Source organism: Pelobates fuscus, chromosome 1 (genome assembly GCF_036172605.1).
Source record: "Pelobates fuscus isolate aPelFus1 chromosome 1, aPelFus1.pri, whole genome shotgun sequence".
NCBI classification, from domain to species: Eukaryota; Metazoa; Chordata; class Amphibia; order Anura; family Pelobatidae; genus Pelobates; species Pelobates fuscus.
The window spans coordinates 487,521,134-487,549,120 of NC_086317.1; the positions used below are offsets into that span (position 1 = coordinate 487,521,134).

Consider the following 27,987-nt stretch of genomic DNA (forward strand, 5'->3'; position numbering starts at 1 on the left):
GTGTTTGTGTGTGTGTGTCAGTGAGTATCTGTGTCTGTCAGTGAATGTGTGTATGTCAAATCGGTGTGAGTCAGTGTCTGTCAGTGACGTCTGTGTGTTTGTCATTGAATGTGTGTGTGACTGTCAGTGTGTATCTGCCAGTGTATCAGTGAATGTGTGTGTGTGTGTCTGTTCGTGAGTGTGTAGGTCAGTGAGTGCATGTGTCTCTGAGAGTGTCAGGGCTCCGCGGGCAGCTGTGAGGGGAGGTCTCTATGTGACCTGTTGTGGTCTTTGATACCTGAATTTCTTTTTGCTCGTGTGTCTCTCTAGTTACCGTATATTTGGCTTGTTATTCCGATTCTCCTGCTTTCTCCATTTCTTTGACCTCGACTTGTTTCTCGTTCTCCTGGTTTCTGGCTCCCTCTACTTGGCTTGTCTCCTGACTATTCTTAGTGTGCTTAGCCCGGCCATTCTAAGGACTGGAACTGCACTCTTTACTATCTGTGACCTGTTAGCGTGTTAGGTTCCCCGAATCGTGACAGAGAGTGTGTTCGTATCAGTGAACGTGTGTGTTAGTTAAACAGTATGTGAGACAAAGACTGTCATTGAGTGTGTATCAGTGTCGGTTAGTCTGCCCATCCACACTGTCATCCCCACACCCTGCCCCCCCACTGTGGCGGCTTTCTACACCCTGCCTCCCATACTGTCACCTTCCTACACACGGCCCTGCTATACAGTAACCTTACTACACACTGTCCCTCCCCTTCCAGCCCACAGGTAAGAGGCAGGGAGGGTGGTTAAGCCAGATTAAATTTAAACAGCTCATCATCCCCCCCCCCCCCCCAGTATTTATCCAACACTACATAGACACTACTACGTGCACATCCACTAGACACACTGCAACCATAACACAAACACTAGTTACACTACACAAACACTACATCCACTACACACACAATACAAATGACATCCATGACATGGAAGAAAGGGGGAGAAAAGACATGGATTCTATAATCCATGGGGTAGATGTGAGCTTCAGTACGGCTACGTCTGAGGTGTGATACATTACCTACCTGGCTGAGTCTGCAGAGGGATTAAGGGAGTGTGTGTATATACACACCCGTTTTAGAACTGCCCCCCTACTTTTGTCCCTGAATACTAGAGACGCCACTGACTGCGACATGTCCCCTTTCTTCTTCTACACTCACTACATCCACCTATTCTCTGTCCCAGACTGCATACTGGGAGCTTGCTAGTAAGAAGTTAAGGAGACAAGTGAATGTTAGGGGACAGTCCTCTCTCAGTCTCTGCCAGGCATTAATGTTCTTCGGGACCCTTTCCTCCTATAAACAAACTAGCGAAGACTCTCATACAGGGTTTTTCACTAACGAGAGAATTGTCATGAATTGAAACAGAATTTCCAAATATGTAAAAAAAAAAGAAATGAAAATATCCTCAGTCAAAACAGAAATTTGGCTTTGACTACTGATATACACTGGATATGTGAAACACTTGGCAAATATTCACTATCCAAAAACTGTAACAGAACCCCTCTGTGTTCGTTCGCGGGATCTGTACTTTATGTGAACTGCTCATTCGTTTCAAAACCTTTGTATGAACTGACTGCCATAGACTACCATACAATCTGTTCAAAAGTCCCGAATTATCTACCGATAAGGTAAAAAAGAGCCTACCACCTACAGGTACTGACCGCACAGAGACCAGAGAGCCCAACAGTACTACCGATGGGAACCCTCAGTGAGCAGAAAAAGGTACCATTTGCTGCATTTAAAGCATACCAAGAGACTGATGGAGAGATAGATGAATATTTGGGCGATTTTCAAAGGCAATGTGCGCTACATCAGGTGCCGCCCGAGGAATAGGTTACAATAGGTTCCGACCACCCAAATGATAAGTGTGTTCCCCATTAATGTTCACAACAATGTTGCTGTTTTGTAATTAGCACTCAATTCTGCGTATGCTTTGTTCTCTGGGTGGCCGCCGTTTCGGGAGACGAAACGGCGGCCATCTTAATCTCCCGAACAGGGGTGTTTGGTCGTCGAGTGTCTGGAACTCAAATCGGACACTCGACCAAGCAAACACCGCTGACACCTCCAGAGTACCAGAACCGATGGAAGGAAACTACCGAACGAGCTGCCGTTCGGTAGAAACACTAAGCTAAACATGGGGTTTCTAACGAACACCAGGATATCCACGGATAGCAAGCCATTCAGGACTTTGTATTCCACGAACAGAGACCGACCGCAAGGCCAAAACTTATGGAACTGTTTTCGGCTACTGTTGCCTGTGCGGTCGGTCAAAACGTTAAGTCCCTGTAACTCCCGAACCCCTGGTCCGATCTGGGTGATTTTTGAATATGTTGTTCACCCAGATCAGGGCTATCAGTGTTAGGATGTACCCCATATATTTGGGGTACATCCAGAACCTTGAGAAAATTGTGTACATTTTAATTGGGTTAACTGTTTATCTAAGAGGAGTGTATGTTTGTCATGTTTGTGTATTATATCATGCACACTGTAAGCATAAATATTTTAAATTAGCACGGATCTTTTCCTTTCTCTCTGACGGTTTAGTGAGTTTACCAGGGAAAGAGGCCTTTTCTTGAATCTATGCTTTGTGACCCTTCAGCTCAATTGAACATCGTACTTCAGGAGACGCTGTAATTGTATCCTATTTCCACTAAATTTAGACATAAGAATTCTGCATGTCTACATAGGTAATAAGCTTGTGTGGTGGAATCTCGGTAAAAATAAATTTAGTAGGCCGAGATTACCACGTGGCATGTGTACGTGCATATGCTGACGTATCGATCAGTTGGTTGCACGAGGCAAGATACGATCAGTAGTGTACGGAGCATGTGCAAGAATACAGGATATAGTATTCCCCTCCTCCATTGTGCTGGACAAGCCATGCGGTCAAACAGGAAGTTAATTCTTATTTGTGTTGATTGGTTAAGAGAATGTGCGGGTGGAGCTTAATATGGGAGGAGTTATATGCCTATATAAGGAGCCTGCACTATTGTCCGGGGCTCAGAACTTGTGGTATTTTGGTGACATTAGTCCCTCTGAGTCCCGATCGGTGATCCAATAAAGAATCTCTTCCTTCCTGAAGAAACCTGTGTCCATCTCTCTGTGCTTGGCTTCCGTCAGTTTCTCCGGTATCACTTGTACCACAAACCATAGACATACCAGCTAGCCTCAAAATAAGGTTTCACTAATTCCTCATACTGGAGTGAACATTCACCTTAGCAACTTCTTTTTGCTAACTATCTCCATATATTCTGCTATACAGAATTATAGTCTGGATTATCAACCACTAATAGATTCTCTTGAGGATCCCCCTACTGTGGCCATTATGAATAAAGCTTACATGTAAGGCAGGGCTCGAGTCCTGCAGGAACGCGTGGGAACGGCGTTCGTGCACTTTTCCCACAGCAGGAACGCCGTTCCCATTACTAGTCCTGCAGGACCCAGGGCTGGCACAAGCGGCTGCCAGAGCAGGGGGAGCACAAATCCGAATCCCCTGCCTCTGACTGGGGACTCGGATTTTTAAACTCACCTCTCCCCCTGCAGTCAGTGGAGTCGTCCAGCCTCTCCTGATGATGTCAGTAGGAGGGGGCGTGACTTTCTCTGCTCTTCTCACAGGACCGCTGGGGAGCAGAGGAAGCCACGCCCCCTCCTCCTGACATCATCAGGAGAGGCCGGCTTACTCCACTGACTGCATTCTGCAGGTTCCAGATCCTGTCCCACCCCTCCTGGCCCAAGGTAAGCCTCAGGGAGGGGGGAAGGCACTTTAGTTTTTTTTATCCCTTTCCTCAGTCCCTGTCCCCCTATTTAAGGCCCTGTCCCCCCTCCTCAGTCCCTGTCTCCCTCCTTAGTCCTTTTCCCCAGTCCATGCCCCCCTCCTCAAGCCCTATCCCCTTACTCAGTCCCTGTCCCCCTCCTCAGGCCTGTCCCATTCCTGAGTCCCTGTCCCCCTATTTAAGGCCCTGTCCCCCTCCTCAGTCCCTGTCCCCCTATTTAAGGCCCTGTCCCCCCTCCTCAGTCCCTGTCCCCCTATTTAAGGCCCTGTCCCCCCTCCTCAGTCCCTGTCCCCCTAATTAAGGCCCTGTCCCCCCTCCTCAGTTCCTGCCCCCCTCCTCAGTCCCTGTCCCCCTGTTTAAGGCCCTGTCCCCCCTCAGTTCCTGCCCCCCTCCTTAGTCCCTTTCCCCAGTCCCTGTCCCCCTCCTCAAGCCCTATCCCCTTACTCAGTCCCTGTCCCCCTTCCTCAGGCCCTGTCCCCCTTCCTCAGGCCCTGTCCTTTTCCTCAGTCCCTGTCCCCCTCCTCAGTCCCTGTCCCCCTCCTCAGTCCCTGTCCCCCTCCTAAGTCCCTGTCCCCCTCCTAAGTCCCTTTCCCGAGTCCCCCTATTTAAGGCCCTGTCCCCTTACTCAGTCCCTGTCTCCCTCCTCAGTCCCTGCCCCCCTCCTCAGTCCCTGCCCCCCTCCTCAGTCCCTGCCCCCCTCCTCAGTCCCTGCCCCCCTCCTCAGTCCCTGCCCCCCTCCTCAGTCCCTGCCCCCCTCCTCAGTCCCTGCCCCCCTCCTCAGTCCCTGCCCCCCTCCTCAGTCCCTGCCCCCCTCCTCAAGCCCTGTCCCCCTCCTCAAGCCCTGTCTCCCTCCTCAAGCCCTGTCTCCCTCCTCAGTCCTTGCCCCCCTCCTCAGTCCCTGTCCCTTTCCTCAGTCTCTGTCCCCCTCCTCAAGCCCTGTCCCCTTACTCAGTCCCTGTCTCCCTCCTCAGTCCCTGTCTCCCTCCTCAGTCCCTGTCTCCCTCCTCAGTCCCTGTCTTCTTACTCAGGCCCTGTCCCCCTCCTCAGCCCCTGCTCCCTTCATCAGCCCCTGCCCCCCTCCTCAGCCTCTGTCCCCCTCCTCAGCCCATGGCCCCTTCCTCAGCCCATGCCCCCCCCCCCCCCTCCTCCTAAGCTCCTGTCCCTCTTCCTCAGCCCTGCCACCTTACTCAGCCCATGGCCCCTTCCTCAACCCATGTCCCCCCCCCCCCTCCTCCTAAGCTCCTGTCCCCCTCCTCAGCCCCTGTCCACCTTACTTAGCCCCTGTCCCCCACTCAGCCCCTGTCCACCTTACTCAGCCCCTGTCCACCTTACTCAGCCCCTGCATACGAGCATCAGCCCCTGTCCCCCTCCTCAGTCCCTGCCCCTCTTCCTCAGCCCCTGCCCCTCTTCCTCAGTCCCTGCCCCTCTTCCTCAGCCCCTGCCCCTCTTCCTCAGCCCCTGTCCCTCTTCCTCAGCCCCTGTCCCTCTTCCTCAGCCCCTGTCCCTCTTCCTCAGCCCCTGTCCCTCTTCCTCAGCCCCTCAGTTCCTGTCCCTTTCCTCAGCCCCTCAGTTCCTGTCCCTTTCCTCAGCCCCTATCCCTTACCTCAGCCCATGTCCCCTTCCTCAGCCCATGCCCCCCTCCCCCCCCCCCCCCCCCCCCCACCCTCCTAAGCTCCTGTCCCTCTTCCTCAGCTCCTGCCCCCCTCCTCAGCCCCGTGCCCTTACTCAGCCCCTGCATACAAGCGTATAATTTTTTGGGGGGGAGCGGGGGGAGGGGGCGGGGAGTGGATCTGGGATGAGTTCCTGCACTTTTTTACCCAGGACTTGACCCCTGATGTAAGGGGATAGCGTTCAGTTTAATTCCCAGTCAGAGGAAAGCTTAACAGCTTTAGAACTTAGACTCTCTCATGTAGGTGTTTTTGGATAGTGAATATTTGCCAAGTGTTTCACATATCCAGTGTATATCAGTAATCAAAGCTGAATTTCTGTTTTGACTGTGGATATTTCATTTCTTTTTTACAGCTAATAAATAGCGGTTAACCCCAGACACCACTGGAGTGTCTATTTGGTGATAATATTCAGAATGGGAGGATTTGCACCATCAAAGTCACCTTAAATTGAATAACTCTAGAATTTCCAAATAGGTGAACTGGAAGCAAATCGGACGTCAAATGTTTACAATTCAGTTATTTTATCCTTAAAGTTGAAATTAATGACAATTGCCACGTTAGTAAATAACCATTACTGAATGTGTTATAGGAAAGCTAAGTGCTAAAACACTTTAATAGCAGTCAGTATTAACACCATTGTATGGTGAGAGTTTTAACACCCATCGGTTCTACGCTACACGGGTCAAAGAGGAACTCCGCTGTGCAGCACGCTCTGCATGTCACAGGAAGAGAGCTGTGTGCATTCAAAATAGATTGCATGCACGGCAGAATGTGTTGGTGTGCATTTACTAACAAACTACTGTCCTAACTAATAAAGAAAGTTCACCAACATCCGTTAAGGTCAGTTCGAAGGGTGAAATTATTTGTAAATTGTTCATTTAAAAAAATTAGACTAAAATCCTGACACTACCCTCTGGTGGGTTATAGAGAGAGAAAATAATGATCTAACCTCAAAAAAAAAAAGAGAATTGGGCGAGTACTCATTTTTCGCTAGAATCGTTAATAGACATTTACTAAAGCAGTTGTTTTACAAAATATCAGTATTCTTATCACAATTAAAATCTAACATATCAGGAGGTCAGTAGAATTAGATTCACAGCCGCCCCTTGTTATAACGTTAAATTAACCTTTTGATTCTGCAAGAAGAAGTGGTGGTCTGAGCCAATCATAGTGCTTCCCCATAGGATTGGCGAAGACAGTCAAGGATGCAGATCAGGGGCAGAGCCAGCACAAGTAGACACACTCCTGGCCAATCAGAATCTCCTCGTAGAAATTTATTGAATCAATTATTCTCTGAGGAAAGTTCAGTGTCTGCATGCAGAGGGTGAAGACACTGAATGTCAGTCAAATTGTGCAGCACTGCCCCAGGAAGGATCTCTAGCAGCCATCTGAGAAGTGGCCAGTGAAGTTATCACTAGGCTGTAATGTAAACACTGCATTTTCTCTGAAAAGATGGTTTACAGCAAAAAGCCTGAAGGGAATGATTCTACTCACCAGAACAAATACAATAAGCTGTATACTTTACATTAAGCTGTAGTTATTCTGGAGCCTCAAGTGTCCTTTTAAGTTTGGTAATAACATCTAGACCCAAGGTATATGCATTAACGAATTAGGGCCAAATTATTATTTCATATTTATACAGCATCCACATATTCCGGTTTGTTTGCTGGTTAATAACTCAAACTACTATTGTTCGTTAGAGGGGTCACCATTGGTATTTAGCATGAAATAGGTGATGAGCCTGAGCCAAACCCTGGTTTCACAGGACATCAATTTGTAGATAAAACTAAACCCATCCAAAGATAGAGGATTGCAACAGATCGAGAAGGAAACAAACTCCAGGAGTTCTTCACACAAAATGTCCCAGATCTTTATTTGGTTGTATAACCCAGAGAGAAACCGTTCAGACTGTGGTGCTCCAGCTCCCTCTGATGGCCATAAACAGTACAACCCTGGCACCGTCATAGCCGAGTGAGCAATAGTAGCAAGCACACACCCACCCCTCATTAATCACTGCAGGAACTAGACAGGGTGCAGGAGATCAGAACCCAATAAATCATCAATACACACCTTAGCAGATTAAACACACTCACATCAGGGCTGTAAGGGAGGTCAGGACTGAGGAAGGGGTACCCTCGGCCTGTACATTACAAGGAGAAAGAGATTCAAACCATTGATCTCACACCCATACTTGGATACATTGCACACTATATCATGTCCATAAAGAATAAATAGGAGGAGAAGAATTAAGCTGAATCATTGGAAAATTGGTTTCTAAGCTCACATTGGATACGTCTGACGTGATAAAAAGATAACTACAGATGTAGATTCAACGTCCATATGGAACACAGTATTAGGTAGACCACTGAAATGGCACAAGATTTGGTTTCTAGGTCCATATTGGAGACAGTGTTGCATAGAATCTGTGATATAGTACAAGACTTAGTTTCTGGATCCAGATTGGAAACAGTATTGGGTACAGTGTCTGATATGGTAGGAGGTTTGGTTTCAAGGTCCATATTGGAGATGGCATTACGTAGAGCCTCTGATATGGTACGACGTTTGGTTTATAGATCATCAGTTTTAAAGACCGTATTGGGTGCAACCTCTGGCAAGGTATCTGGAATTCTGGGGAATTTCCAGCAGGCTCTGTCCTGATTGTTGGATCGAGAAGTAAATAAAAAAGTTTTTTGCAGGTGAAATAGTAAAGTCAATCGATGTTTAAGATCCCCATGGCAGTGAGAGATACCAGAAGGAGCAAGCCAACTTGTGGCACGTTGGCACTACCCCGGAGTTTTGCATAATACTCTGCTACCTTCACATTTGGATTCCCATCCGTGACATTAAACCAGACCTGGAGACATTGCCCACTGCCACGTTTGTGGGTGGTGTACTTGTAGGAATTGCTCCAGACTGTCTCACAAAAATAGCTTGCGCTTCCATACACGTCACCAATTGTTCTGCATCGCGAGCCCTCCGGACACTTATTAATCCCTGTTGGAAAAGGGATTTGCCCATATATTAGACAATATCTTTTGTGATTAAAGCTTATCTAGTTGGCATGAAAAAACAGTAAATTCCATCTAATTACACAGTTTCAAGTTTTATCCCACAGGGGTCCATTAGTAAATAAGCTTCACCAGATCAACATTACCGCCAAGTTTCTATTTGGTTTGTACATTTTAATCTAGTGTCCCCATGTTCCAAGTGTCTGTGTCCCCTGGTGTTCCAGTGTGTCTCAGTGTTCCTAGTGTCCTAGAGACAAAGGGCCCCTGGGAGACATGAGGAGATAAGGCACATGGGGAGACATGGGGACACAAGAAGACATGGGGCATTGAGACACTGTGATACATAGGGACACTGGGAGACAAGGGACACAAACCTGGTGGCACTGGGAGACATGGGAGCACTGGGAGACCAGAGGACACAGACACTGGGCGACATGGGGGCACTGGGAGCAATCCATCTATACAGCAGAATCAAACTAAGTAGTTTTTTTGGTGATTTTACAGCATTTTCTCTTGTGATTTACATCATGTGATGAAGGGGAGGGCTGGCAGCCTTAGTCCTGGGGGGCAAATCCAGTCAAGTGGCCCATTGCACCACTGAATCAGCTCACTATAAATGCCCACCTTTTCCTGGTTTTATAATGGATATTGATGTTATGAAGCAAGGCAAATACAATACAATGTGGTTTATGTGGGGGTGATGGTGGGAGGGGCTGATGGCGAGAGGGAGGGATGGAAGGGAGAGGGTTAATGGCGAGAGGGAGGGATGGAAGGGAGAGGGTTAATGGCGAGAGGGAGGAGGGAAGGGAGAGGGTTAATGGCGAGAGGGAGGGAGGGAAGGGAGAGGGTTAATGGCGAGAGGGAGGGAGGGGTTAATGGCGAGAGGGAAGGGAGAGGGTTAATGGCGAGAGGGAGGGAGGGGTTAATTGCGAGAGGGAGGGGTTAATGGCGAGAGGGAGGGGGTTAATGGCGAGAGGGAGGGAGGGGGTTAATGGCGAGAGGGAGGGAGGGGGTTAATGGCGCGAGGGAGGGAGGGGGTTAATGGCGCGAGGGAGGGAAGGGGTTAATGGCGCGAGGGAGGGAAGGGGTTAATGGCGCGAGGGAGGGAAGGGGTTAATGGCGCGAGGGAGGGAAGGGGTTAATGGCGCGAGGGAGGGAAGGGGTTAATGGCGCGAGGGAGGGAAGGGGTTAATGGCGCGAGGGAGGGAAGGGGTTAATGGCGCGAGGGAGGGAAGGGGTTAATGGCGCGAGGGAGGGAAGGGGTTAATGGCGCGAGGGAGGGAAGGGGTTAATGGCGCGAGGGAGGGAAGGGGTTAATGGCGCGAGGGAGGGAAGGGGTTAATGGCGCGAGGGAGGGAAGGGGTTAATGGCGCGAGGGAGGGAAGGGGTTAATGGCGCGAGGGAGGGGTTAATGGCGCGAGGCAGGGTTAATGGCGCGAGGCAGGGGTTAATGGCGCGAGGCAGGGGTTAATGGCGCGAGGCAGGGGTTAATGGCGGGAGGGAGGGAAGGGGTTAATGGCGCGAGGGAAGGAAGGGGTTAATGGCGCGAGGGAGGGAAGGGGTTAATGGCGCTAGGGAGGGAAGGGGTTAATGGCGCGAGGGAGGGAAGGGGTTAATGGCGCGAGGCAGGGGTTAATGGCGCGAGGCAGGGGTTAATGGCGCGAGGCAGGGGTTAATGGCGCGAGGCAGGGGTTAATGGCGCGAGGCAGGGGTTAATGGCGCGAGGCAGGGGTTAATGGCGCGAGGCAGGGGTTAATGGCGGGAGGGAGGGAAGGGGGGGGACAGTGGCGTACACACAACTCATGGGGCCCCGGTGCGAAAACTAATCCGTGGCCCCCCAGCGCTTACTCTGCGCGGGCCGGAACACCTGGCGGTGAGCACCTGGTCGCAGGGGTCGACCGCGGTATGTACGCCAGTGCATGCATAAACACATACACTTAACCCCTTAAGGACCAAACTTCTGGAATAAAAGGGAATCATGACATGTCACACATGTCATGTGTCCTTAAGGGGTTAAAGGACCACTACAGACACCCAGATCACATCAGCTCAATGAAGTGGTCTGGGTGCCAGGTCCCTCTAGTTTTAACCCTGCAGCTGAAAACATAGCAGTTTCAGAGAAACTGCTATTTTTCACTGAGGGTTAATCCAGCCTCTAGTGGCTGTCTCATTGAGAGTACTCCCTCGCGCGCGACAGACAGCCCGGTAACATCAGGGCCAGCCTCGGGGGGCCCTGAGGTTGCCAGCTCCTGCCCTCCCCCCAAGAGAAGTGGCTGGCCATACTGGGTACATATCGGTTCGCAGGGCGGCCAGGCCCCCTGGTGGCAAGAGGGAGGGGGGGGGGAAGAGTGATGGCGAGAGGAAAGGAGGGAGGGAGGGATGATGGCGAGAGGGAGGGAGGGAGGGAGAGAGAGAGAGAGATGGCGAGAGGGAGGGAGGGAGGGAGGGAGAGAGAGTGATGGCGAGAGGGAGGGAGAGAGAGAGAGAGAGAGAGAGAGAGTGATGGCGAGAGGGAGGGAGGGAGAGAGAGAGTGTGATGGAGGGAGGGGGAGAGAGAGAGAGAGAGAGAGAGAAAGTGATGGAGGGAGGGAGGGAGAGTGATGGCGAGAGGGAGGGAGGGAGAGTGATGGCGAGAGGGAGGGAGGGAGAGTGATGGCGAGAGGGAGGGAGGGAGAGTGATGGCGAGAGGGAGGGAGGGAGAGTGATGGCGAGAGGGAGGGAGGGAGAGTGATGGCGAGAGGGAGGGAGGGAGGGAGAGTGATGGCGAGAGGGAGGGAGGGAGAGTGATGGCGAGAGGGAGGGAGGGAGAGTGATGGCGAGAGGGAGGGAGAGTGATGGCGAGAGGGAGGGAGAGTGATGGCGAGAGGGAGGGAGAGTGATGGCGAGAGGGAGGGAGAGTGATGGCGAGAGGGAGGGAGAGTGATGGGGAGGGGGGTGATGGCGAGGGTGAGGGGGGACAATCCCTGATTGTCTAGTGTGGGCTCACTGATAATCCAGTGGACTCCCTGGTGGTCCGGTGGGGATATCCAGTCTGCAGCTTCGCAGTGTTGTGCAGAGCTGCAGCCCACACATCTCGTGAGACCCAGTCAAAGCGTGCTGTGGTAACCCGTGGCAACGCTCTGATTGGCCATATCTTGCAAGACACATGGTTTGTAGCTCTGCACACTGCAGAGCTGCAGACCAGGGGCAGCCTGGAGGGGCCTTGCACATGGCGGCATACTGAACAAGCCGCCGGGCACCATCCTGGTATCGGGTCCTCTGTCACTGACCTAGGACCCAACACAGTCTGTCATTAGAGAGCCGCCTGCTAAATTAATGTAAGTTAAGGTACGACCAACTTTAGGTTTGCTTTTACATAGAGAGGTTAGTAGACATGAAAAAAATCTAAAGGTTAGAAAAATGGCCATAATAACAAATATGGCTAATAGCAAAAAGTACAAAATTTTCTTAATTAGTAAAGTCAACCATGTTCCTAGCCCAAATGTCCAATCCCAATCCCCAAAGAAGCCAGTATCCTGTTTGATATCCTGTACTAAGTCATGTAAATCTTTTATATGTTTATGTAGCATAGTGCCATGGTCAGATAGGTTAAAACAGCACATACCTTCAATAGCTTCACAGCCTAAGTCATGTTTCATTAGTAAGTAGTCAACGGCTGCTCTATTCTCAAGGATTGCCTTCTTATCTGCCTGGTTGTCCATAAGTAGCTCCTAGGGCCTGTGAAGTGGCATGTAAACCTTTTGCAAGGGAACAGGCTACAGCATTAACTACTCTGGTATTATACAGCGCTAAGCCTGGGACTCCTACCAAGGTGTACGCTAGGGCAGAGTATTGACGACTTTAATGTTTATGGCGCAATTACTAAACTGGACAATAAAACACTGACTTCTCAGGTAGTATTACTCCTTCCATATCCATTTTAAATTAAATACAATGGCCCCCCACATAAATAGCCAGCATGGTCAAGTCCATGGAGACAACCACAATGGGCGCTATAGTATAAATCAAGACCCTCACTCACTATGGTGAAGCCTGTATTGAACTCTTCAACAACAATGTTCCTATAAATGGTGAAGCCCAGATACAACCCCTAGAGGCTAAAAAAAAGGGAGCACAGGGTCAAGCACTTACCTCCTGTCCAATTCCATCCCACATGCCAGTTATCTTTACACGTATAGTCCATCTTGCAGTCATTATACCAGTCCTCGCAGTCCTCTTGGCAAAGGGGTACATCCAGTATCCGTTCCTTTCTCCAGGAACTGTCCACCTGGGTGGGAATCAAGCATCAACATTAGTTGGGTCCCCGAGGGCCATTGTCACTACAGCATGAGCCTGCAGCACTGTGTCTTAGTGCTACTACACTGTCACAATGTGGAAAAGCAGCTTCACATTGTCCTTGTAATGTAGTTAGTCTGTACACCAGCATCTGCTTCTGCTAAAATTAGGAATGGTCATAAAAAAGATGAGTCCACTAATCATTCATTGAATACACGTACATTGCAGCTACCACACTTAAAAAAAGCATCTCTGGTTTTGACGGTCTAAAACGCTGAACTAATTTAGTTTTAATTGTGAGGGCACCTCTAAAAACCATTCTTGGTTTACCTGGTAGAAGTGCCGATAAATGGGGATCCTGTTTTGAGAGATGCCAATGTTGGTTTATACTTTTCTTTACAAGTTTTGATTGACTACTGTAATTAAAAATAATTGGACAATTAAATAAATTCCCTTCTGGAACTGCATTTTTTGTTGGATTTAAAAGTCTCCTAAGTTTTTGAACATCTAAAAAGTTTTTGAGAGTCAGACTTAGTAGCATATATCAGACCTTTATTTAAAACGTTTATTTGATCTAATGTTAAAGGAATATTGGCCAAATTAAAAATACCTACCGGATTTTACCACTTTATTCTCTTTCCTTTTCTGCATTTTTCTCCCTCCTCTGCATCCCCTTTTAGAGATCTCGTGTAGCGTTCTTTTTGTCTTGGATTGGCGATTTAGGAACATTTGTCTTCGTCCTAAAAAATCCTCCTTCTCTGTTAAAATCGTTAGATTTTTTGGTTGATTCAGCCTCCCTTCCTTTTTAGAATTCCAAACTGCGAACTCATTAGAAGTGAAGTTCTTTGCTCTATGGGTAATAGGTTGTGATGTTGAAACCCCTGATTTCATAACGGACGTGTTTCTCCTTTTCCTATTGGTGACTAAAGTCCAACCTTTATCTTTAGGGGTCTTAGGTGAATTGTGTCTCCTTGTTTGGAGGTTGTCCTCCTGGTGGTAATCCGTGTTAGATCTACCATGAGTTCCAATCCACCTATTGCCCTGATTAGTGTTGTTTCTTCGTTGAGTACATGTATTAAATGAATGATTAGTGGACTCTTGATTTCTACGATCTTTTTTTATGACTATTCCTCAATTTTATTTTCTGAAAAGTCTTTTTGATTTCAAATTTTTGCTTTTTTGTTTCTATAGTTTCTGTAAAGATTTTTTTTCAAATTTCTTTTCGAGCCTGTCCATTAATTGGACACATTGGTAGCTGCAATGTATGTAAAGTAACAGGTCCTCCCTATGGAAGAATCTCAAGTTTTTATTCTGTTGTAACTAAGGAGACATTTGACATAAAGGAACGCATGACATGTCACTCTGAACAAATGATTTACCTACTAAATTGCCCCTGTGGGCTACAGTATATGGGGCAAACTAAAAGAATGTTAAGAGTAAGGTTGAATGAACATATACACAACATTAAAAGAAGGTTTGAAAACACTCTGTGTCTAAACATTTTGCAGACCGTCATGTAAATAATCCAGGATGTTTGAGCTACTGTGGGATTGAAAGGGTTACTATCCCATGGAGAGGTGGTGAATTGGTTAAAAAATTACTGTACCAAGAAATGTTATGGATTTTTAAGCTCAAAAGTCTGATGCCTACAGGGATGAATGCTGAATTAGAACTGGCAGGTATCCTATAATGGAGAGAATTATAGGCTTTTTATGTTTTAAAAAAAATTATGTTAACCATTTGATAATCCTTTTAAGAATATATCCAATTTTATTTAAATATAAACATACAACTTTTAGACCTAATGAGGTGTAGATATTAACTTTTGGAGTGATACAACACATGAATTATATCAAACCTCTATATATGCACACAATATTTGAGTATGTGCATGTGTTTTTATAGATGTATGGAGTCTTTAAAGTATATTACTAATGTTTTTTGCCAAGTCTACATTAACATTGATTTAAATGAATACGTTTCTTATATGAATAATGTTACGGTACCCAGTGTAATAAATGTCTAAACTGCCGTTTAGTAGATATTCCCCGGTCACAATACGGTAGTCGGTAGCGTATGCAGCCTAAACGTGCGAACCGCTAATTAGGGAATCCTCCAAACTCTCGAATGGTACCGATACGGCTCTCTCCTTTCCGAGCTCCAATCATCCGAATCGCCACTTACAGCCAAACCACCATACGTCTTAAGCGGAATATAATTCCCATAAACAGTCTCTAGTTGCTAGTAATGAAATCTCCCCCCAATAACGAGACCAAGCTCCATTATGAGGGTAAAACATGAACTGGCTTTACTGTGGGCTACCCGCCCGTATTTATGCAGGTCTCCCACTTGGTGGACACTCCCCTAGGGGACCAAATGGAAGACTGATATAATAGAAGGACATGAGAACATTTCAGACATACATCCCCCCAGTATTCCCAGCATGCATCACAGTTTCCTTCCCTCTGCTCAGGAGATAATTGGGAAGTAATTCAATTATCTCCTCGAGCAGAGGCACATCGCCATTTTAACTTCAGGTTATAAAAGACATTAAAATCCATAACTTTACAACTGCCGAACATATTGTATTCGCATAACCCATCCCCAGATAGCCTGGATCTGAACGCATATTATTGACGAATAGCGCTCAGATCCCATACGTATAGTTAAATCGCCAGGGAGTCAAAGTCTGTTATAGTCTTTCGGTATGCGATTGACTCCATGGGACGGCTATCTGAGTTCAAGTCTATTCGGGCTGCCAATATTCCCGAACGGCCGGCGTTCGTATATCCCGGGCGATGGAGAAGGTTGATGGCCACAGCGGTGTTCGGTTGATTAAGTGTCCGTTTTGAGTTCCATGGGATAACCGTCGAACACCGCTGGGCTTTCGCACAGGCAAAATGGCCGCCTCCTCGTGGTTGACATACGAATGACGACCACCCTGTCTTCGGTCTTAATTGAGAAGTGGCTGCGGTTAACCTCAACGTTCTAATTGGGATCAATAGGTTAACGAGCAGCACACTTCTCTCCTGGGTGGCCGTCCGTTCGGTAGTGGCGGTCGGCAAACAAATGTATTCCCCTAGTCCAGGCATACGAACGGGGAATACAGGCAAATGGTAAAACAGACGAACACAGTGGGTTTAGTCCAGACGGATGGGTCTGTCACAAATAATGATGTCCTTATATGTTTACATCTACAAAGTATTTGTATGTGTGTCTGTTTATGTGAAAATATTTTTATGAGTTTACTAACTTTATGATATACAAAAGAAACAGGAGCACTTTTCCTGGAAAGAAACATATTTTATTATAACCTGGCACTTTAAAAGTGGACTGATGTGAACCTATATAAGACTTACTGGAGGGGCTGGGCCTGATCATCATGGCAGAGAGTCGTGTTTTCCTTAAGCTCCCACACGATTATAGCAAACCGCAAAATATGGCCCATTCAAGCAACACAAGCAATAATCCCAGACACCCACTTTCCATCCACAACAGTGGGCACACAACGGGATGTCATACGACCCGATCGGGGTCAGCTGAACCCACGACCGAAAGTGCGGCCTGGTATGGCGCAGGCGGGGGAGGCGGCCATTCGCCTGACCCGGAGGTACCTTGAAGCTGCTCACCGCACAAACAAGCCCTGTTCCCCCTCTCCTCCCCCCTCGGACCGGCGGGGTCGATCCCGGTCCACCCTGGTGTGGCAACCCCGAGACTGCTGAGAAAAGGAATACCGCTAATGAAAGCAAACAGAGACCTACCTAAAATGGCGGACACAATATGTGCCGACAATGCAAGCGATGCCTCGCACGATATCCTCATGCAAAGCCATTTCGATGCATTCTGGAGGAAGCTGGAGGGTAAGCTGCTTCAGACTGCTTCACTACGGCCTCCCACTCCTACAAAGCGCGTCATCACTCACCTACTACTATCAAGCGAACCGACATCCGCACAGCCACCCAACACCCACAATCACCCGAGCAGGGAGCCATTGCAAACCTGCCGTTCCATCCCGCCGCCGCTACACTGCACAACGATCCGGCACGGAACGACCCCACGCTCCCAAATCACTCCGCCAGACTATCCACACACCGCAGCGCCACTCACCGACACAGAGAAGGCCCGGTGGACCAGGACCGGTTACAGGGCTATGCTACTCGAAGGCAGATAAGGCGCAAGCGAGTGGAAGACATGGGAGCTGGTGGAGACGCACAGACATGCAGAAGAGTGCAACTCCAAGTTTCACCCACAAGTTCCCGAGCCTAGGAGTCTAGTCCTCTAGGTCCAGGACTGGACACACACTGTTTGAATCTGGCCCCCAGTACATAACCATTATGCCCTACTTTTAGTTTAAATCTTGTGGTTTGTTTTACTCTGCTCTGATGCCTATCACATAGATGCGATTACCCAGAGAGATGGCCTAACAGGGCTCTACATAATCCTTACTGAACCCACTATAAAGATCCTTGACCATCACACTTAATGGGCTACCCTGGGCACCCTAAGCAGATCTCCGCAATTTGCCCACTATCATAAATGTATGGGACCCCAACAATCCACATCTCCAGCGACCCCAACTAAAAATCTAGCAACATCTCTCGGGGCACACAGCCACCCCATATACACTAGCTTGGTTTCACAACTGCCATATATCTGTCTAACCCTGTACACCTCACGGTTTTAGATAAGCGGAACAGGAGACACCTCTAGACAAACGACACTTAGATATGTTAATGAGAACGCTATAATTAACCGTATGTGTGACTGCTTCCTAGTTTATCATTATGTTTAAAAAATAAAATAAAAAAAAAAGTGCAAATTCTCTATGCCACTGTTTCACCCATCTATGTTCAAATATAAATGCACGCTGTTGTGGCGTATGACTATGCTTTGTACCCACCTGCACAACAAAAATAAAGAATAAAAAAAACACAAAAAAACACAAACTGTTTTTTACTTCATGATTTGGTTAATATATATATATATGTCAGGGTAGAAATTACAACATTAATAGAGCGTAGGCACGTGGCCACAGCGACACCATAGAACGAAAGACAGGAAGGCATGGACATATGGTGGGAATACAGTATAAAAGCTGCACTCCGATTACTGCACACACATGAAACATGACAGGGGCTCACCGCCTGGATCCAAGGCCCCAAATTAGGGGAACATTCGTAGAAACAGGTGTCTTGGATGAAGTGTTTCTTGCATTCCGGGGACATTGCTCCACAGTGGTTCCAGTCAAAATTGTAGAGGTAGGACTGGTCACTGTGCGCCTCTTGGCTGATTGCTGGCGTACAACAGGACTTCTCCTTCCAAGGGGTGCACTGGAAGCAGAAAAGGATCAACAATTAACAGCTTATGGATTGCAGGGTTTACCTGAACATGGTCCCCTGTCCCTATCTTCCCACTCACGTTGTACTATAACTCCAGCCATTAGGTTATGGTATATTTTGCTCATTGCTGTCCTATGATACACAGTGCAGAAGCAGTTATACTATGTGCATCACTCAGAGGTTCCCCTCCTCCTGAAAGGCATTTCCTGGGAAGTAATCCCTTCCACTTCCTGTCGAGCCTTGCACATAGACACTGGACAAGGTGTTAGCACTCACCCCGATGCCTGGTCTGATTGGGTAACCCCATGCACAAATCAGATAATGCATTAACGCCTACCCCCGATGCATGATCTGATTGGTTCTAGAAGATGTTAGCACTCACCCTAAACGGACTAATCAGATCATGCATCGGGTGTAGGCATTAATGCAGGGCCGGCGCTTCAGGCAGTCGCCTAGCACCGCCAGCCCCCCTTATGCTGCAGTCACCTCTGTAGTGAGCCTCAGGCGACTGCAGCACTGCCTGGGCCGGCGCGTCCATGGAGGGATCAACAGGAGGGAAGCGTACAGCACTCACTCCTGTCAGTCCCTCAGTGTAGCGTGGCCGTGCTCCGGTCTGGTCCGCGGTACTGGTAGAGGAGAGGAGAGGCCACTAAGGGAGGGTGGGGGTAGAGGAGAGACCACTAAGGGAGGGAGGGGGGAGAGGAGAGGAGAGACCACTGAGAGAGGGAGGGGGGAGAGGAGAGACCACTAAAAGAGGGAGGGGGGAGAGGAGAGGAGAAACCACTAAGGGAGGGAGGGGGGAGAGGAGAGGAGAAACCACTAAGGGAGGGAGGGGGTAGAGGAGAGGAGAAACCACTAAGGGAGGGAGGGGGTAGAGGAGAGGAGAAACCACTAAGGGAGGGAGGGGGCAGAGGAGAGGAGAAACCACTAAGGGAGGGAGGGGGCAGAGGAGAGGAGAAACCACTAAGGGAGGGAGGGGGCAGAGGAGAGGAGAAACCACTAAGGGAGGGAGGGGGCAGAGGAGAGGAGAAACCACTAAGGGAGGGAGGGGGTAGAGGAGAGGAGAAACCACTAAGGGAGGGAGGGGGTAGAGGAGAGGAGAAACCACTAAGGGAGGGAGGGGGTAGAGGAGAGGAGAGACCACTAAGGGAGGGAGGGGGGAGAGGAGAGACCACTAAGGGATGGAGGGGGAGAGGAGAGACCACTAAGGGATGGAGGGGGGAGAGGAGAGACCACTAAGGGATGGAGGGGGGAGAGGAGAGACCACTAAGGGATGGAGGGGGGAGAGGAGAGACCACTAAGGGAGGGAGAGGAGAGGAGAGACCACTAAGGGAGGGAGGGGGGGAGAGGAGAGACCACTAATGGAGGGAGGGGGGGGGAGAGGAGAGACCACTAAGGGAGGGAGGGGGGGGAGAGGAGAGACCACTAAGGGAGGGATGGGGGGAGAGGAGAGACCACTAAGGGAGGGAGGGGGGGGGAGAGGAGAGACCACTAAGGGAGGGAGGGGGGGGGAGAGGAGAGACCACTAAGGGAGGGAGGGGGGGAGATGAGAGACCACTAAGGGAGGGAGGGGGGGAGAGGAGAGACCACTAAGGGAGGGAGGGGGGGAGAGGAGAGACCACTAAGGGAGGGAGGGGGGGAGAGGAGAGACCACTAAGGGAGGGAGGGGGGGGAGAGGAGAGACCACTAAGGGAGGGAGGGGGGGGAGAGGAGAGACCACTAAGGGAGGGAGGGGGGGGAGAGGAGAGACCACTAAGGGAGGGAGGGGGGAGAGGAGAGACCACTAAGGGAGGGAGGGGGGGAGAGGAGAGACCACTAAGGGAGGGAGGGGGGGAGAGGAGAGACCACTAAGGGAGGGAGGGGGGGGAAAGGAGAGACCACTAAGGGAGGGAGTGGGGAGAGGAGGGACCACTAAGGGAGGGAGGGGGGGAGAGGAGAGGAGAGACCACTAAGGAAGGGAGGGGGGAGAGGAGAGGAGATACCACTAAGGGAGGGAGGGGGGGAGAGGAGAGGAGAGACCACTAAGGGAGGGAGGGGGGAGAGGAGAGGAGAGACCACTAAGGGAGGGAGGGGGGAGAGGAGAGGAGAGACCACTAAGGGAGGGAGGGGGGAGAGGAGAGGAGAGACCACTAAGGGAGGGGGTAGAGGAGAGGAGAGACCACTAAAGGGGAGTGGGGAGAGGAGAGATCACTAATGGAAAGGGGGGAGAAGAGGAGAGTACACTAAGGGAGGCGGGGGAGGAGAGTACACTAAGGGAGGCGGGGGAGGAGAGTAGAGACCACTGGGGGGGGTAGGAGAGAACACTAAGGGATGGGGGGGTTAGGAGAGAGCACTAGGAGACAGGAGGAGAGAGCACTAAGTGAAAGGAGCTCTAAGGGACATGAGGGGAGAGAGAGAAGCACAAGGGGGCTGGTAGGACTCAGCCCCTATCCTACCCCACAAACTCTCTCTTTCACACTACGCACACACAATGCTTCCCTGTACATACACAGAAACACACAATGCATCCACACACACACACACACACACACACACAGAAACATACAATGCATCCCTTACACACAGAGAAACATACAATGCATCCCTTACACACAGAGAAACATACAATGCATCCCTTACACACAGAGAAACATACAATGCATCCCTTACACACAGAGAAACATACAATGCATCCCTTACACACAGAGAAACATACAATGCATCCCTTGCGCGCGTGCACACACACCCCTTCTCTTACATAGAAACTCACCTTGCATCCCTTACGCATTCAAACACAGATTCACAAAATACAACATACAATACATCCCTTCATCAGAGCCCATTACCATCCTCATCTGGTTGTAAGTAGGCAATTAGTATATTATTAGTGACACTCATCTATAATTTACCTCACATTAAAGGGACAGCTTAATTAGGTGGTTCTGGTGCCTATAGCCGGTACCTGCCGGCTGTTTAATGTAAACACACTGTGGGCAGCCCTGGCATTCGTTCATATGGGTGGGGCATTATGATGTCGGGAAGGGAGGTGGGAGCGGCACATTTTTCTTTTGCCTATGGCGGCAAAAAGTCCTCGCACAAGCCCTGCATTAATGGATGATCTGATGTGATGCTAGGTCTAACTGACTCCCCTAATTTGACCTAGCATCAGGGTGAGCCTTGTGACATTGGAGGGACTGGGACAGCACTGAGATTTACACCCTCTATAACTGCTCCATCAGCTCTCCTATAAGGCTGCCAATGTCCCGGGCTCCTGGTACTCACCTCTCCACACCAGCTTCCACAAGGTTCAATGAGGCACGTTTTAGTGTTATAAACAGACACCCCCAACAGGACATGTCTACCTAGTGAGTAATCCGGCCCTGTACGGGAAGATGTTTAGAACGGTCTCACCTGTCCGTGTAAGTTGTCTTCGGGTCCCGGTTCAGTTTTCTGATGCGTCCCATTCATGCAGACATCCAGATAATTATTACCTGCGCAGTCTGCACACAGCGCACATGCCATTAGGATGAGACACCTCAACATGATGCCTGGAGGATCCACCAAGACTCCTTACCCAGAAGCACTGAAAACAGATGCACATGGCGAGTAAATTGTCCAAGATTATAAGGAATTCTGGGTAACAGTCTATGCGCAATCGTATAGCGCTTTTAAAACGTCTCTAATCTAAATCTCATCCTCAGTCCAACCCAACACCTTTTATGAAAAGTGAAAAATACTTCTAAACAAGCTCAGATAAACAATTCTTGTTTACGGTACGGCAGAAAACTGGCAGTGCCCTACAGATTGTGTAATCCGATTGGCTGCTAATCCTGCCAATCCCCGTCTCTCTGCCGCCAAGCCTTTTGGTCAGTAATGGGCATTGAGGATTTGTGTGGAGCAGGGCCAGTGGAAGAAGGCCGCCTCCTCACTGATTGCGCAAGATTCTTAAACCTGCAGTCACAGCTCAATATGCAACAATGGGGTATGCAAAATGTAGGACAGAAGAACGGATTTGGGAGAATGGTCTAATTACGCTATAGTCACAGATCAACTATTTTAGCCTGAATTTTCTAATTGAGGATTTAGGGTAAAACAAACTCTGTCTCCCCAGATGTTACTAAACTACAAATCCCATGAATTTCAAAGAATTCTGGGAGTTTTAGGAAATTAATATCATCTGGCCAAAATCCAAGATCCCTCGTATAAATCCTTCTGTAAAAACACAATTCAAGAAATATTAACTCTATACATTGTGCCGGCAGAAGTATAACAAAACGTATAAATCGGCTGAGTCAAAGACTAGGCTTTAAAGTGGTAGCTGCACTACAATCCCCAGAATTCACAGCTAGACAACAGTTTTGACTTGGGAAAGAGGTACTTTTGTGTAATACGGCTAATTCCTTAGTCTGTGCCCCCCCCCCCCCGGTTTGTAATATGGCTAATTCCTTAGTCTGTGGCCCCCCCGGTTTGTAATACGGCTAATTCCTTAGTCTGTGGCCACCCCGGTTTGTAATACGGCTAATTCCTTAGTCTGTGCCCCCCCCCCCCCCCCCCGGTTTGTAATACGGCTAATTCCTTAGTCTGTGCCCCCCCCCCCCCCCCCCCCCGGTTTGTAATACGGCTAATTCCTTAGTCTGTGGCCCCAAGTTTAAAGGGACACAGTTTAATCACTAAACAGAACTTGACGCCAAATTCTAAAGTCAGGATAAAATATCCCGGCTAGAGAGGGTTTCCCTTGTTACGGTCCAAGTATTGCGATTTAGGATTTAAAGTTTGGTTGTAGAGGTTTTACACTAAAGTCAGAATTGTTCCTCAGGGATCTGTACTTGGACCCATTCTCTTTAATATTTTTATTAGTGATATTGCAGAAGGTCTTGATGGTAAGGTGTGTCTTTTTGCGGATGATACTAAGATATGTAACAGGGTTGATGTTCCAGGAGGGATAAGCCAAATGGCAAATGATTTAGGTAAACTAGAAAAATGGTCAGAGTTGTGGCAACTGACATTTAATGTGGATAAGTGCAAGATAATGCATCTTGGACGTAAAAACCCAAGGGCAGAGTACAGAATATTTGATAGAGTCCTAACCTCAACATCTGAGGAAAGGGATTTAGGGGTGATTATTTCTGATGACTTACAGGTAGGCAGACAATGTAATAGAGCAGCAGGAAATGCTAGCAGAATGCTTGGTTGTATAGGGAGAGGTATTAGCAGTAGAAAGAGGGAAGTGCTCATGCCATTGTACAGAACACCGGTGAGACCTCACTTGGAGTATTGTACGCAGTACTGGAGACCGTATCTTCAGAAGGATATTGATACCTTAGAGAGAGTTCAGAGAAGGGCTACTAAACTGGTTCATGGATTGCAGGATAAAACTTACCAGGAAAGGTTAAAGGATCTTAACATGTATAGCTTGGTGGAAAGACGAGACAGGGGGGATATGATAGAAACATTTAAATACATCAAAGGAATCAACACAGTAAAGGAGGAGACTATATTTAAAAGAAGAAATACTACCACAACAAGAGGACATAGTCTTAAATTAGAGGGACAAAGGTTTAAAAATAATATCAGGAAGTATTACTTTACTGAGAGGGTAGTGGATGCATGGAATAGCCTTCCAGCTGAAGTGGTAGAGGTTAACACAGTAAAGGAGTTTAAGCATGCGTGGGATAGGCATAAGGCTATCCTAACTAGAAGATAATGCCAGGGACTAATGAAAGTATTTAGAAAACTGGGCAGACTAGATGGGCCGAATGGTTCTTATCTGCCGTCACATTCTATGTTTCTATGTTTGTTCTAAATTAAACACAAGGAATCAAAGAAGCAATGTTAACAAACGACCTAAAATACTGAGAGTTGGCTGCATTCATGGTATCATGACTTACCAGCTTGGTGGAGTGGCAGGGATGAGCTGGGGATGGCTCAGTACTGGGCACACTGACAGCCTGGTACAGCAAACAGTGAAAGTGCATGCACCCTCAGTAGGATCAAAGTTCTGCCTGAAAACCTGATTAATCATTAGATGACACTAATTAAGGAACAATGTCCACACTCAGCTGGAGTGAAATTATGGAAACTGCTTAAAGAAGCTTTAAAAGCAACAGGGGGTTATTTGCTAAATGCTGATTTCCTAATGTTATCTGAAAAGCATGTCCAGCGCCATAAACACAGGTTGGCCGCGGTAGGTTACATTGTGTAGTTTGGGTTACGGTTTGCCAAACGTTGACTTTTCCTGAATAAATAATTGTGTGTATTTATTACTTAATGTTAAAAATCCCAATACTAATGAATGGTGAACTATTTGGGGTAGTTGTTGTGACTTGTGATGAATTAAGGTTAAAGGAACATTTTAAGCACCATAACCACTACAGTGGGCTGTAATGGCGCCATGCCCTGTTACCCCACAATGTAAGTATTGAAACTGTTTGGTAATGGTAACGTCTTACCTGGGCCTACCTCCTCTCCTTCTAGGAGCTTCTAATAGATCCCCTGTGCAGGACCAGCTCATTGGCTGAGAACGTCAGCTGATCACTGTCAGCCAATGAGTTATGTCCTGCACTGCTGCGCTTGGCTCAGACAGAGTGTGACGAGGCTGCAGCGAGGCCGGGATTGGTGCTTGGTGGGACCCAGGTAAGAAGACAAATTGCCACAAAATGGTTTGACTGCTTTTATCAGGGGTGGCTACAGCGTATTGCAGTGGTTATAGTAGTTGGAGAGTTCATTTAAAAGATGAACTTTGCTTATCTATCAGAACTGGAAACAATTATTAATTGGCTTCAATTCAATGTTACAATTTATAGTTAAAGGATCACCTATAGTGTCAGGAAAACAAATCGGTTTTCCTGACACTATAGTACCCTGAGGGTGCCCCCACCCTCAGGGTGCCCCTACCATGGCGCTGAACCCCTTCAGTTACTCACCTTATTCCACCGCCGGGCTCCCTTACCTCTCCTCCCCCGCCAACGTCAGCTCCCCCGTCTGACGTCAGTGGAGCGGAATGCGCATGCGCGGCAGTGCCACACGCGCATTTAAAGTGTCTATAGAAAAGCATTTCTCAATGCTTTCCTATGAACGCTCTGCGTGATGGACGCATAATATGCCTCCAGCGTTGCAGATGCGCCTCTAGTGGCTGTCCGGAAGACAGCCACTAGAGGCTGGCTTAACCCTAAATGTAAACATAGCAGTTTCTCTGAAACTGCTATGTTTACAGCAGGCAGGGTTAACCCTAGAGGGACCTGGCACCCAGACCGCTTCTTTGAGCTGAAGTGGTCTGGGTGCCTATAGTGTCCCTTTAGGCAGATTCTGTGTATTGTGCTTGTGAAATGGCTAGAATATAGAAGGCACGTACTGTGTGTATTTCCTGGATTCACTGTGTCCATGTGTTGTATACCATCTGCCCCTCAATGCTCTATGAGAGGTCTACTAAACAAATTATATCATTTAAATGGGAATAAATGAGAGTCGGCGGAAACTTGAGCCCATCTATTAATTGCGTTAAACTGAAGAATTCCCTAAAGCTATGGGGAAAAAAAAAACAATCTTACAAAAATATCTGGAAATAAAAAAGATGCCTTCAAAGTTGCTTCTGATAATACAGTGCAATTAGAAGCAGCAGACACACCCAGGGCCGGCCTTAGGGCTGTGCGAGCTGTGCGGCCGCACAGGGCGCCATGGAGCAGGGGGCGCCATTGCAGCCAACACAGCGCGCACACTCTCCTAGTGACAGCCTGTGAGGGAGGGCTCAGAGCTCTCCCCTAAAACAGGCTGCGCTGTTTAGCCTGGCTGCGCTCTGCTCCCCGTGCCTCTTAACGCTGCCCTCACTGATAGTCCCCACACTCCCCACTCGGGTCTATCAGTAAGGACAAAGGGGGTGGAGTTAAGCGGTGATCAGAGGCGGGGCTACGTGCAATTAGGGGTGGAGCTACACTGCAAGTGGGGCATAGCTACAGGCAGGCAAACCCCCTGGCTGGTAAGTAAAGGGAAGCAGGAAGCAGTTCCTGCTCCCCCACCTAGCCCAACTGTGCCCCTGCCCACCCACCTAGCCCAACTGTGCCCCCTGCCCCCCCACCTAGCCCAACTGTGCCCCCTGCCCCCCCACCTAGCCCAACTGTGCCCCTGCCCACCCACCTAGCCCAGCTGTGCCCCTGCCCCCCCACCTAGCCCAACTGTGCCCCCTACCCCCACCTAGCCCAACTGTGCCCCTGCTCCCCACCTAGCCCAACTTTGCCCCTGCCCCCCCACCTAGCCCAGCTGTGCCCCTGCCCCCCCACCTAGCCCAACTGTGCCCCCTACCCCCACCTAGCCCAGCTGTGCCCCTGCCCCCCCACCTAGCCCAACTTTGCCCCTGCCCCCCCACCTAGCCCAGCTGTGCCCCTGCCCCCCCACCTAGCCCAACTGTGCCCCTGCCCACCCACCTAGCCCAACTGTGCCCCCTACCCCCACCTAGTCTAACTGTGCCCCCTACTCCCACATAGTCTAACTGTGCCCCCGCCCACCCACCTAGCCCAACTGTGCCCCCTACCCCCACCTAGCCTAACTGTGCCCCCTGCTTCCTCACCTAGCCTAACTGTGCCCCCATACCCCCCACCTAGCCTAACTGTGCCCCTGCTCCCTCCGCTACCCACAGTGCCCTCTGCTCCCCCACCTACCCACTGTGCCCCAGCTACCTACAGTGCCCCTGCTCCCCAGCCACACACTGTGCTCCTGCTTGCCCACTCTGCCCCTTGCTTCCACAGCTCCCACCACTGTGCCCCCTCTCCCCCAGCTACCTTCTGCCCCCTCTCCCCCACCTTCCCACTGTGCCTCTGCCCCCCTGCTCTCCTACCTACTACTACACTACCTCTGCTCCCCCACCTACCACCACTGTGTCCCTGCTCCCCAACCTACAATACACTACCCTTGCTCCCCTACCTACCACCACTGTGCCACCTGGTCCCCCACCTACCACCACTGTGTCCCTGCTCCCCAACCTACCAATACACTTCCCTTGCTCCCCTACCTACCACCACTGTGCCACCTGCTCCCCCACCTACCACCACTGTGTCCCTGCTCCCCAACCTACCAATACACTTCCCTTGCTCCCCTACCTACCACCACTGTGCCACCTGGTCCCCCACCTACCACCACTGTGCCCCTGCACACCAGCTACCACCACTGTGCCCCCTGCTCCACCAACCACCACTGTGCCTCCTCTCCCCCAGCTACCCAATGTGCCCTTGCTTTCCCAGCTACCCACTGTGCCCCCTGCTCCCCCAGCTACCACTACACTACCGCTGCTCCCCCAGCTACCACTACACTACCGCTGCTCCCCCACTGATCCCCCTGCTCCCCACCTACCTCTACACTACCTATGCTCCCCCACCTACAACTACTGTGCCCCTGCTCCCCAACCTACCAATACACCACCACTGTTCCCCCTGCTATCCCAGCTACCACTACACTACCGCTGCTCCCCCACCCTCCTCCACTGATCCCCCTGATCCCCACCTACCACTACACTACCTATGCTCCCCCACCTACCACTACTGTGCCCCTGCTCCCCAACCTACCAATACACCACCACTGTGCCCCCAGCTACCACTACATTACCGCTGCTCCCCCACCCTCCTACACCCCCTGTTCCCCACCTACCACTACACTACCTATGCTCCCCCACCTACCACTACTGTATATTGTATATCTAAAAACAGCTTGCAAAATAGCAGATTTATTTACAAGCCCTCCCCTTCTAACTCCACCCAGACCTTCTGTGACTGTCCAATCACAGACTTACCCGTGCAGCTCAATGAGAAGTCTGTGCAAGGCAGGTGCTCTGAGCTATTGCTGCCTCTTGAGTTTATCTCCACTGAGCTAAACAACCAGGAAGTAACATGATCAGTTCGTTGATTGACAGCTAAATATGTGTAACCAGA

General features: G+C 49.4%; 2 protein-coding genes across 2 annotated transcripts in view; one reads left to right on the forward strand and one right to left on the reverse strand.

The window, feature by feature from the left end:
• The window catches only part of CLPB (ClpB family mitochondrial disaggregase), a 476,081-nt gene that overhangs the window by 407,990 nt on the left and 40,104 nt on the right, over positions 1-27,987 (forward strand). The window lies entirely within an intron of this gene.
• Positions 7,317-24,063, reverse strand: LOC134600251 (folate receptor gamma-like). Its single transcript, XM_063445004.1, has 5 exons — positions 23,962-24,063; positions 21,485-21,656; positions 17,897-18,085; positions 12,612-12,747; positions 7,317-8,466 (listed from the first exon to the last, which is right to left on the reverse strand). Exons 2-5 carry the CDS (start codon positions 21,614-21,616, stop codon positions 8,183-8,185), a joined length of 741 nt encoding a protein of 246 aa, XP_063301074.1. The 5' UTR covers positions 21,617-21,656; positions 23,962-24,063; the 3' UTR covers positions 7,317-8,182.